Source organism: Accipiter gentilis, chromosome 11, assembly GCF_929443795.1.
Source record: "Accipiter gentilis chromosome 11, bAccGen1.1, whole genome shotgun sequence".
In the NCBI taxonomy this organism is placed as follows: Eukaryota; Metazoa; Chordata; class Aves; order Accipitriformes; family Accipitridae; genus Astur; species Astur gentilis.
Genome location: NC_064890.1, coordinates 11,318,126 through 11,331,424, shown reverse-complemented (window position 1 = coordinate 11,331,424; position 13,299 = coordinate 11,318,126). Strand labels below are relative to the sequence as shown.

General features: G+C 35.0%; 1 protein-coding gene across 13 annotated transcripts in view; it reads right to left on the bottom strand.

Moving 5' to 3' along the window:
- The window catches only part of CACNA2D1 (calcium voltage-gated channel auxiliary subunit alpha2delta 1), a 427,231-nt gene that overhangs the window by 190,339 nt on the left and 223,593 nt on the right, over nt 1–13,299 (bottom strand). For all 13 annotated transcript variants that reach the window (XM_049813813.1, XM_049813814.1, XM_049813826.1 and 10 more), the window contains exon 5: nt 9,696–9,740. In XM_049813813.1, the coding sequence (XP_049669770.1) occupies nt 9,696–9,740 (45 nt within the window). The remainder of the gene's footprint in view (nt 1–9,695; nt 9,741–13,299) is intronic.

Here is a 13,299-nt window from a genome sequence, read left to right as displayed (position 1 = left end):
CTTCAAATGCTATAAACATTCTATAACAAGTTCAGCTTTTGGAGTTCCTTTTATTTACCAATAAACAATACAATGCATTCACTGTAATTGTTATCTCTCATGCATTTGATATTAGTAGGAAATATCCTGAAGGAAGAAATTTTCCATTAAACTGATGAATCACTAACTTTAGGGCTGAATTCTGATCTTTGATGTGGCATAAACTTAGCCTCCATAGGGAGACTTCAAGCACTGCTCTTTTGTGCAAATTTGCCTTCAAGGTAGGATTCTCCGCATTAAGAACATCCTCATCTTTTTTAGGACACTGACAACTACAGTTATCACTCTTGCCATTATTATTTCATAACTCTGTTTCACAGGTAGGAGATAGCTTTGGGGCAGTCATATATTTCATTATCATGTATTTTTCATTGCAGCCTCGAACATAAATTCATTTGGGAGAAGACTTGCACAAATTTGAATAAAGTAATAAAAACCTGACACCTAGTTTTTTAACTGGAATACAAAAAAAAAAAAAAAAAAGAAGAAGAAAAAAAAGCAAGAAGCCATGTTCCCTGTGGCAATAGATCATTATAATTTCAATAGGAAGCTCAAAGGAATGCCTTTTCTCCCTATGGGCTGGACTCAAGCTTACCTATAATGCCTTGAAATGGAAAGACCTGATGTGTTTCCCAGTGATACTCGGAAAAAGGCACACATTCCTCAGTGAACAATGCAAAAAGTCTTGGTACTAAAGCAGACAATGTCAATCATGCCCTCACTATCAGTTCCAACGCTCATTTTCCAAAGAATGGCATCCAAATCACAGTTAGAAATTGTAACACTGGATTCCAGATGTGAGAGAGGAAAGTGCACAGCAAAAACACTGGAGTATGCATTCTCCTAAAAGACCTGGAAGTCAAGGTACCATGCAATTACAAGAAAAAAGAACAATAAGTCCTCTTGTATAAAAAGGATGAAGAACAGATGTAACACTAAAGAACATAAAAATATGGTTCTCCTGCTTACTCTTCCTCCCCATATACTAGAGGTAAGACACTTTGTGCTATCTTATAACAGGATTTGTCTACATCTTCACTACAGCAAGAAGTGTATTTTTTAACCACAAAACATTATTTTTGTTATACACTGCAGTGAGAGATACAACTCCCCAAAGCGTAGTTAATTTATTACATAAAAAAAGATTAAATATGTATCTACCTTTTTAAGGCAGTTTATTTTCAAACATATTAATTAAAATAATTTTTTTCAACCTATGTACCAAAGTAAGTATGTTCTATGATATCTAGAATATAATAACTTAAAAGAGTAACATCTCTGATTATGTTGTATATTTGAGAAGCATGGGACAGAGGCTTGGAATGCTCTCAGGAATCAAAAAGTGCAACAACCAGAAAGTATTTTCTGAAAATGGAAATAGGTTAGGGCATCTATGAGAATCTATCAATTTTTCCATCTTAATTTCACAAAATTTTAAATGTATTATAGACTTAATTATTAATTCCAAGTACTACATGCCAGTATCAAAAGATATAGGTTAATAATCAAGATATATTTTAACAAAAATGAAAATAGAGTTGAAAAATATGACATTTATTACAATTAGAAATTCCTGTTCTAATGAAACTTCTCTCAGGCTTTAAAAATGTGCTTTATATGGGCGTATCAACAGTCCTACTCTGACAGTCTTTCATAACGGAAGATATAATTTATATTAGCAAAAATGTTCTTTCCCTCTTATAGCTTAGGTCAGTCTAAGAGCAATTTACCCCAGCAAAATGTCTCCCTTGTCTATATTAAAAAAAGGCTAGAATAGGGCATTTGTCTGTATAGCTAATACATATTACAGTGAGAAGGGAAAAAAACCAAAACAAACAAAATGTCGATAAAATCCATGTCATATTGTCAAGAATCAGAATAAATGGCACAGATGCAGCTGAAGTTGTCAAAGAGTTCAAATTCAAAATACTTCCATTAAACATCAGTCAACTAATATTTCAGTCAATTTACAAATTTAACCATTAGCCCACTTCGGTATCGTGATTCTCCAAGAACGTACAAAATATCATCTAAAACAAGTACTAAACGGTGTTTTCCAGTGAAATTTTCACATGCCTAATTCTACCACATACCATAAATAGATGCAACATTAAACAGAAAATATGAGAACTAGGTACGTAAATATTATTTAATCCATTATCTGCAATATCTTGGCCTGCTGAAAAACCCTAGTAGCTTCAGAAGGAGAAGAAAATTAATCTAAAAATAGCTGCAGTTTACACACACGAAGAACAGCACTAACAAAAATAATCCCTAAAAAGACCTACTATACATAGAAGGGATACTTGTTGGAGCCTTCTTGAGTGCAGGGGTGTACAAATCACAGTTATCGTCAAGCTATCTGACCACACTTTCCAATCTGTACGAAATATACTTTGTCTACTTACTTATTGTAAACGATGGGGCAAATTCTTTATGACTCATTTTAACAACTTTTTTCAGCATCAAAGAAGCAAAGGACAAAGAGAAGATAAAAAGAAACACAATACATCCTAATTGCAATTGTATCCATTTCACATAGTTCCCTGAGATGTTACAATGCCAAACCATATTGGTCGTCATACAGTGAAAGCAGAGAATAAGAGCACCACGCAACTTTAGATGAGGAAGTTAGCTGGCTACTATGGCTAGGCTGCCCTATTGTAAAAGGAGACTAGGTCTTCTACAGCCTAGCACTTAAGCTTTTCCTAAATTATTTGAGACAAATTTCTCACTGGAAATGCCAATCCTTCACTGTCTATGAAATGCTAAAAAATGTGTAGCTTCAGCTCAGGAAGAAAACGATGCTTTGAAATCTACCTGTAGCTAAAACGAGACGGTAGAATATTGATTTTGTTATTTGTATGCTGGCATCCAGAGCCAGTCAAATCACTGAGATAGAACTCCTCTTACATATGCAGATACAAGGGAGATTTCTAAAGGTATATATTATCAGAATAAGGTTAAAAAAAACTTCCAAAACTGGAGGAAATTGGTATCTGCTGGGTGACATGTAATAGGTAAAGCAATCCCTGCCCCAGCTTTCTCTGTACTGTCAGGGCAGGTCTTTACATGCAGTCTCACTTTTCAGTCCAGCAACCGGCAGCTGTGGGACTTGCAGAAACCTGGCATCGTCCTTCCAGTCTCTAGAACAAAGTTTTTTTATACCTGTTACCTTTGAGACTTGACCTCTGGAGTTCCCCTTCTGCCGTGCCCCAGCTCCAGACCCTCCTCCCAACTGACCACATTCAGGTGCCACCTCCTCCTCAGTGGCGCTACCTGACCCAACGTGCAGCTCCTGGGACACTGGCTTACAGACAAAACTCTTCTTTTCTGCCGCCCAGCTACAAAATACATAAAATACTATACTTGTTTGTTCAATAAATCAAATCATTCTGCTATTTTTCAATGCAGGTTATGAAGAGAAAAGCCAAAAAATCCCTGAATTCTGCTGGCAGGAGAAAAAACCATCCAGCATTGCTTTGATCAAATCTAGCGTAGATTCAGACTTGGTTTCAAGTAAACCTGGGTTAATTCATGATCAGACTTCTTTTTACTAAGTTAGTCATGTCTGCAAATCAAAACCGATTTTGCAACACTTGATACCATTAATCAGTAGAAAAGAAAAGATTTGTGTAAGGGTATAAGCAGAGACTCAATAAGCCTCCAATGCCACTGTCAGCATGCCTATAAATGTCAGTGTCTCTTCTAGGGAAGAAGCAGACCTACAAGGAGTGTGCCTCTTAGATAACCATTCTGTTCTCTGCTTACTTCTGCCCAATATTTACTTTGACCATACATTCATAATTAAAAAAAAAAAAGAAAAAGTTTGGGGTAGAAATTATTTTGCTTTCTAAAAAGCATAGGAAGTGTACTTTCTGAAGCAAGTGGGGTGATGTGTCTGGTTTGAAAATTTTCCCATCTCTCAGCTTTCCATTCTAAAATGGGAGATGGATTCGGTGTATGGAAAGAGAGCAGGTTATAGCTTACCCACATTTACGAATGAAGATTAGGGTGTTTTAAAAAAAACCACTTATAAAACAGCAGGCAAAAGATTATTACAATCAATTCCTATGTTCTCCACCTGATGCATTCCACCTTATACGCCCAGAATTGTGGTATGTTAAAACCCACCAGGAATTTTTTGAAATTATGTTTACATTCACACCTAATCATCCTTTCTTAGTTTTACAACAGTTTTCAACTTGATGTAGATATATATTTTTTCATCATTATTATTTAAAACTTGATAGCTGCATTTATGCTGCAGTTTTAAACTCAGAGAGAGCTCATGTTTCCCATGTGATTCCAAAATAACAAGGCATTACTGAATTAGAGATACTGTCTAAACCATGTGGCAAAGACAGCTTATCAGTTTTAAAAGATTTCTCCCTGCAAGTTCTATAAAGTAATGAAAAACTGTTTTTCATATTTAAAACAGCCATAGGCATTCTCCAGATTGCTTTCCTCATGTGGAACCCACACATTTACCCTAGTCACGGTGAATTCACATTTTGTGCAGGTAGTTACTCCCCAAAGGGACCCATAATTCTAGAGCCTTCACGTTAATTCAGTAAAATAAAATAAAAAGTGTTACTATCATTTAATATATGATCAATAACTGTACAAGAAGTACTGTTCCGTTAGTCATGACTGCAATCCAACATGGGACCGCACAAAGGAAATCTCTAATAAATCACTTGTGCTAACTAGAGAGATACCTCTTGCCAAGATATGCAACTGGCTGCTCCCAATTAAAACCTAATGAGGAAGACCTACGGAGGAGCAGCAAATGTCCAGCGAGGTGTGGCTGGTTTCATGTTAAAGAAACTTTTGTTTGTTTATTTGCAATACTTAGTCCTTTCAGTTACATCACTGAAAAATTTCAATCTTTTCCTTAGGCTGTGGTACCTTGTGCAAGAAGGAGTTTATAAAACCAGGACAAGAAATTACACTATAAAAAAGGCAGAAAAGGAGCAAGATGCAAAAAGCAGATGAGACAAACATTAAGGAAGGAATCAAGGAAGAATGAAAATTCAATCGAGCAATTCAGTGCACAGTGGAGAGGTGGATTACCTGGACACATGGGAACAGAAAAGATAGATTTAGAAATAAAGTATAAAGATGATGTGGAATCACTAGAAATAAAATAGAGACCAGCACAAAAAAAAACAGGAAAGAACTCAACAGTGAAACAAAGATGACTATAAATAGGGTCGGGGTACAAAGGACACAAAGAAAAAAGAGGCAAAGCGATATTAAAACTTATGGTAAAGGGCATCTTAATGCAGTAGCACTCAGCTGTCCAATAAAAGCACTGCAGCATTTGTCCAAATACAACACAAGCAGTTGACACCTGCAAATTAAAGTGCATGACACAGACTGCAATATATCAAACTGAAAGGGTTCTAGGGAAAAGGACAGTGAATGAAAACCTGAGAGACCTGTATTAAATTACAAGTTTGGCCATTATCTTCCTATGAGATATGAAAAATGGTAATATAATACCTCCTACCTTGTTGTGAGGATAAAACTCATTAATTATCATGAAGTGCTCACACATTACATATAGCACTGCAGGGGAAATAAGCAAGTAGAATCTAATTGCTGTTGTAGGATAAAGAGTACAAAAGGTATATTACTGATTGATGGACTAAGGGGTTACAAATTGATTGTTTTATCTGAGACACTGAGAAATCTAAAGGCCAGAGAATGATTGGTCTTCACGTGCTTTTTTTTTTTTTTTTTTTTTTTTTTAAGGCCAAGCAAACACAGTCATTAGATTCAAAAATCGAGAGAGCAGATGAAAAATGAGAGAGAAGGATCTCCTGAATGTGGTACATAAACAGGAAGAAGGAAAGCAAACTATACTGCAGCATATTAACACACACAGAAAAAATACACAGAATTTAAGTTGGAGGATTGTTCTTCTGATAAAGCTATAATTTTAAAAGAAAGAGTGGAGACAAATAAAAACTGGCAGGCAGGACCTGTGAGATTAATTTCTTCTAATTCTTCAACATCTAAAAGTTAAGATCTAAAAGCATCTGTTATAGGAACCTGGTCAACAAAGAGAAACACACATCTAGAAGGGATTCAGCTGACCTTAGAAACCTATCTCAGAATAAACTGAACAGCTCTCTAGAGGTATCCCAGCGTCTAGCTTAGATATCTAATTTTAATAAATAAATTTCTGCTACCAATTATTCCTACTGGAAATGAAGGGAAATACAATATCATGTCCTGTGATTAAATGAAGGCTCACGGCATGGAAGAGAAAAATACATGAACTTGTTAGACACAGCAAAGAACGGATGGCAAAAGCAGTTTTACTAACCAGTGCTTCAGAGACAATTCTATTAAAATCTCTAAAAAAAGATGCCACCTAAGTCCCCTCAAGCCTTTTTTCAGGCAGGAACAGGGGAGAAAAGTCTGTGGTTTTTGCATACATAGTTGAGAAATGGATGTAGGTTTTCTCAAGAAAATTCAGTATCAGATCACTGACCATTTTATCCTTATTGCTCCTTCTTTCAAGTTAGATTACTGATCACAATGACAGCAGAAGCACAAATACAGCTATTTTTACACTCAATGTGTTTTATCAAAAAGTATTTAACTGATTTTACCACCTTAATGGGACAAAAATCATCTGTAAGCATACCTACAAATTTCTATTCCCAACAAAGTGCTACAATTAGAATACAAATTTTTCTTGGATTCCTAATCTGAATTTATTTAATCAGCCTCAACTTTACTGATGAAGTAAAAGAATTCTTACATTTTAATTTTTTAATAAATATTTGCATAAAAATGTTAACAGAGAAAAACTCAAGAGACATGGAATAGACTGTTAGGGGGTGCATGTTAGTGGTTCCTGAAATACTGGGCCTTTTAAAGGGATCCAAATCTGCATGTATAAATTACATCTCTAAAATAATTGTTCTTCTTCTATAATATAAATAAGATTTATTTTATTTATTAAGAATTAATACTGATATTGCAGCTGAAGGAGGATAACAGTTAGCATCATTATAAAATAGTCACCTTTTCTAAATAGCAAGAATCACAGAATGAAAGAATCATTTACAATGGAAAAGACGTTTAAGATCATTGAGTCCAACTATTAACCTAACATTGCCAAGTCCACCACTAAACCATGTCCCTAAGCACCACATCTACAGGACTTTTAAATACCTCCAGGGATGGTGACTCAACCACTTCCCTGGGCAGCATGTTCCAGTGTTTGATAACCCTTTCAGTGACAAAATTTTTCCTGACATTCAATCTAAACCTCCCCTGGCGCAACTTGAGGCCATTTCCTCTCGTCCTAGCACTTGTTACTTGGGAGAAGAGATCAACACCTGCCTCACTACAACCTCCTCTCAGGTAGCTGTAGAGAGCGATCAGGTCTCCCCTCAGCCTCCTTTTCTCCAGGCTAAACAACCCCAGTTCCCTCAGCCGCTCCTCACAGGACTTGCGCTCTAGACTCTTCACCACCTTCCTTGCTCTTCTTTGGATGAGAAGAAACAGAATTCCAGGATGTTTCTCTAGGATGAACAAATCCAGCCCTTAGCAGATATGCTGAACCAATGAGGAGGTATCAGTGGCTGAGGTATCTGAGACTGGCCTCTCTTTTCATGGTGTAATTAGAACTCATGGAGAACTTTTTAATGGCACCTCCTTGAGTCAAAACATTTTTTTCTGATCAGCTAGCCAAGAAAGTTTAAATGACTGACAGAAAGCACACACTCTCAAACAACCAGAGCTTGTAAATACTGTACTTTCTTGGTATCTTTTCCCTTCACATTGTTTTCTAAACTTAGAATTAAATAAAGAGATTAAAAACAAAACAAAACAAAAACTCTCCTTCCCTGCCCCCCTTCTCCCTCTTTACCCTTTTGATTTGAGGACTGTTATGAATGAAAGAAAAATACTTATTTCAATACATATAGCCCTATAAACATACTGGCAACTCAAACAGAACCACAGACTCAGTGCTGTATTTTTGTATTTTACACAGTCCATATAGCACAGATCTGCAAAACATTTCAGCCCACTAAGCTGAAATTCTTAGGACTTAAAATTTTTCATTGTGATTCAAAACATTTCAAAATAATAACTTAAGCTGGCGTTGGGTTTTGGTATTGCAGTCTGTGTTGCTGACGCCAGATTACAGTGTTACTTCTTTCTTGATGGATTGGCCCTGACTCACAAGGAACTACTCCTAACTCGACAATAATGTCATTCCAAGACTTCAAAAAGATATAAGAAATAAAACTGAAACAGAAATACAAATAAGACATCTGGTGAAATAAAATTTTTTGTTTTGTTTTTGGGGAGGTTTTGATGTGGTTTTCTAGGGGAAAAAAATTCCTGAGGAAAGTCAAAGAAAATGAGAGTAAATTCTGGAACAGCATTTCCTTCTTGCCTTGCCTGACAGATTTGAATTTAAGTTGTAGAAGTAGTCACCTCAAGACCTTTCCCAATACTATTTAATTATAACAGATACAGCAGGGCCTTCTCCTTCACACCATAATCTACCATCACTATGTGGTACATTTAGATTCAAAATCCAATGTTTAAGTTTTGTAATTCTGTTTCCAGAAGTGATTAGCACCTGCAATCCCAGTGCATTTCATGAGAAGAGAACAATATCTTTCAAAATTATGTTACTTTTAATGAATTTTACTTAAAGCATGCAAATTTTAAAACTCAGGGTGGCAGATTTTGTTGTATCTGAATTCCAGAACTCGTGACTCTATATAAGCATATCAAACAGTTCTGCTTGACATGATCTATGTACCTTCTTTAATTGCCTTACAGCAGAAGCATCAATTACAATAGTGATGCCATCAATCTCTAAAGAATACTTGATTAAAAAGTGCAAATGAAGCATGCTGGCAATTCTGATTAATACATTTACAACATTTTTTCTATGGTTTTATAAATTAAATCTATAATGAAGACAAGCAGTTGTATTATCTCAAGTGAAGGTAAGCATAACTTGTCTTCTCCCCACAAGACATTAAGATTTGTAATAGTTAAAGCCAGATAGGAAACTTCAAACCATTTAAAGTAGGAGTTTTAGTAGAACCAGGAATTGAAATATCATACATTTTGCCTAAATCTTGGGACTGGATATTCAATTTCTCCAAAGCTGATTACAGTCATATGAGTGATCACAAAATGCATGAAAATAGTTATTTAGTAACATTTTACATCTGCTTTCCCCTCATGTAAAAAAAATTCTTACAAAGAATACAGAACAAGATAATATGAGGTTGGAAAATAGGGCCAGAAAATGGTTCCTTCAGAGTAAAGTAAATTATTTATATTTCTCATTTTGATTCTCCAGTCCTATAATTATGATTTTATTACATTTCAAAAAGTGAATGATACTGCTGTCAGGATCTTTTTTCTCCCAGCACATTCCCTGCCTGATCAGCAACTCACACTGTATGAGGGAAGACAGACTTTGAGAATTAGAACATAAAATATTATCTGGCTCTTGAGGAAAATTTTCAAGACATTTCTAAGTTTCTTGATTTCTTGCTTCTGCAAAATACTTAAATGCTAGTCTAAGAGTTTCATTAATATTTTAAATCCCTTATTTCTCTATGATTACAGGCAATAAAACAAAAAAACATACTACTTACATCATTCTGATCATCTTTTGCATTGTAATAGATTATATCATTATTCTGTAAGAGAAAGAAAATAACTGTTAGTTTGAAAGTAGAGAATAAAGTTTACTAGCAATAATATGTACTAAAATACATTTTAAAATAAACCTGCATTTCTTTATGTATTATTATCTTTGAAATATGACAGAATCAGACCTTTGCTAGCTCTCTGTTGCATGTAATATTTCCCATGCTTGTGTTTAACTTTTAACATTCATTTAATGCTTCTTCCCTGTTAAGCTACATAAGTCTCTCAAAAAGCCAGCTAGAAAAGTACAGACAACATTGGACAAAATCCAGAGCTCATAAAAGTCTTCTGTAAGCTGTTTCTTTTGCAGACATATGATTCTCTCACTATGCAATTAGGTGATTTATACACCACGACATCTAGCAGGCAATAGAAACAACGACGCACGGGCATTGCTAAGTGGGTTAAGTATTTGTTGCACACAGGTTTATTGTTTTATTCACCTCCCACGGTGAAAATAAAATCTGGGAAAATACATGACAGGAGAGTCTGGCTGTTGTAGCATAGGGTGGATCCTGGCAGCTGTGTGGAAACGCTGTACTATGTAATTCAAGCAAAGCAGTGAAGGAGAAGATTACTAGTTTCCGTCACAGAATCAGTCAGAAGCTTCATTCAGTGTAACAGCTACAGCAGTTTGAAAATTGGGGTATTTCCTATGGAATACAGTATTGTTTTCTCTTGAAATATTTCTGAACCGTTTAAAAGCCTTAAAGATTTAGGTTCACTGTAGTAGCTTTCCACTAAATAGAATTGCTGTAATGTGCTCTATACTTTTTTGAATGAAAGTAAGCAATTGTTATGTGCATTTCTGTATGAAATAGACACATATATATGTACATAGCATTTTTTTAAGTCCCATTACAGATTTTGAATAAATAAAGAAGGTAATTTTTTTCATGTCCAGCAGCTTGTTTAAAATAAGTGATTGCTGTTAACCTCCAAAAATAACCTTAATTTATATTTTCAGTTCTGTTTATGGTAATACCTTTCAATTTATATATCTAAATTAAAAGTTGACCACAGAAAATGTTTTTTCTTTCATAAACACCAACAGGAAAAAATTATTTCAGTAATCATTTTTGAAGTGGGTAAGCCAATGACAATTATTACTTGCACTAAAAAAGCACCATGACGTGCTGCAAGGTAATGCAGTTCATGTTTATAAACCATCATTTTGCCCACTTCATAAGTAACGACATCGTTCATTCTCCTTTGTGACCTTTTTGAGATCCAAACGTGAAATATATTACAGATGACCTAAATGCCATTTTGAGGTAAATGCTATTAACTCTTTCTTTTTCCTTCAAAATGCACTTTTCTACTTTTCCATCAAGACACTGTTGTATCTGCAGGTCAGTTGGTTTTGTACCAGTATCTGGGGAACTAAGCCAGACCTCAGTGTGTTACAGACATATGAGGAAATTCCTTTCATCATTAAAGACCAAAGCTAATTGCATATTCACTTGATTATTGTGAAGAAAAGACCATGTAATGCTTGTGGAAGCCTTCAAGTAAGTTGGAAGAGGCAAAAGTTCAATTTTCTTCAGATCCTCTTTACTTTGTACATGGTTGTGTGCAAAATAACTGTTCTGTAAATAATTTGATCTGTTCAAAAAGCCATGCGATTCTTTAGCAGGCAACATTTAAAACTGCAAAGGCTCCAACTCTTGAGTGGTACTAAGTGGAAATGTTAGGAGAACTGTTTTCATCACAAGATGATCTGTTTAATTAAAAAAAAAATAATGTTGTTTCATGTCAGAAGGCAGGAGAAAAGAATACTTCTTTCACTACACCCCCTCATGTCATGCCATGTCATGTCAGAGACCTCCCCTGCAACTTCTTTCCTGGAAGCTTTTGTTTTGGGAAAAATGAGACCAGGAAAAGCAATACAGACATATTTATCTGGATATTACATTTATATAGTTTTTGTTTCGTGGTTTCCTTTTAAAAAGTAACATTTTCATAAAACACAACTCTATTAGGCCTTTTCTTGTTTTGACTCTCATCTAGATATCAGTTTATTTCCCTACCCCCTTCCCATTATTCAAGTTTACCCTAACAGTATACCTTGTCATAGAATCATTTAATGCATAGGATTTTTAACACTGTCCTCTACGCATACAATTCTGTTTATCTACTTAAACAAAATGATTCTTTATTTTCACAATTATATTTTCCCCTGTCTTTTATATTGTTTAAATTGATCGAAGCTGGCATAGTATTGCTATCTACTTCTACTGGACTAAACAGTATTTTTTAAATCACCTATCAAAGAATCAAGTTTCAGAAACATGACACCATTTACAGGTTAATTAAAATAACCATCCCCACCCCCCCAAATGAATTAGATATTTTGTTAGGCTATTCACGTAGTTCATTACCCTGCCTGGAGATATCACTTATATAATGCATAAGCTAACACTGACATTGGCCATATCTCACTACTTTTAATATAGAAAATATGACATACACATTGCTACAACACACTGAATGCTGTATAGTTCACAAATTAGATTCATGGATCAGTTAGATTTTTAGAAGACAATTTTTCATAATTTAACCACTTCTAGCTGACAAGAACAAATTGCCTTGTTGCTGGTTCTCAAGCAAGTAGTTTAGTTATTTATTAACTTCTTGACACAAAGAATTTTAATCTTCCCACTGTTATACACTTCTGCCATCAGGTAATACTGTACACTTATTCAGCTAGCCTAAGATACAATGTAAATATGCTAGATATTTATTTTTGTTCTTTACCTAGTAATGCTTTGAGAGAGAGTGGTAAATACTCACTGTTACTTCTGTTCATGAATTAACAGATTTAGTAAGACAGTCCTGGAGCTGAATTTATGGAAGAATGACTTTAGAAGACCATACACATAAATGAGAGACTTTCGCATACTATCAGCATGCAAGTTTACAAAAGGTATGCAGTTGGAAAGGTGAAGGGTAGTTTTCACCGCCATTAATTCCTCTTTCAAAGCAAACAGTTTCAGCATCTGACAAGGATATGCAAGGCATATAAAAATTACATTAAGGACAAGGTCATAAATGTTTTATTTGTGACTCCTACTATTTACTCCTATTCTACCCTTTTAATCTTTCTTCTCCCATACTTTCATTGATATTGTTATCTGCTGAAGTTAGATTGTTCCATTGTCTTTATATTGCTTTTCATTTCAATAGTACTTTGTTTCCCAGCTTTGCATATAAAACAGTTCCAAGGGAAATACTACATATTGGGTAGTATTAATAACTTCCCAAGTTTCACCACACAGAATCCGAAGTTTCTGGTCTCTATGATCTCTGTGTCTAGAGATTTGAAGAAACACATAGATTCATCAAGTAGAAGAAAAGCATGGGAAAATATAATCTTTCAGAACATCTGCAGAAGAAATTTGGATTCATATTGACACTAACTTACACTCTCATTTTGATTCTCTATGGAGCAAGTTTACAGACACAGCCTATTGATTTGACTAGTTAAATGCCGAATCTCAACTCCAGATTATATGAATGGAGCTGAAGTTGGCTTGTCCTCACAAGAAA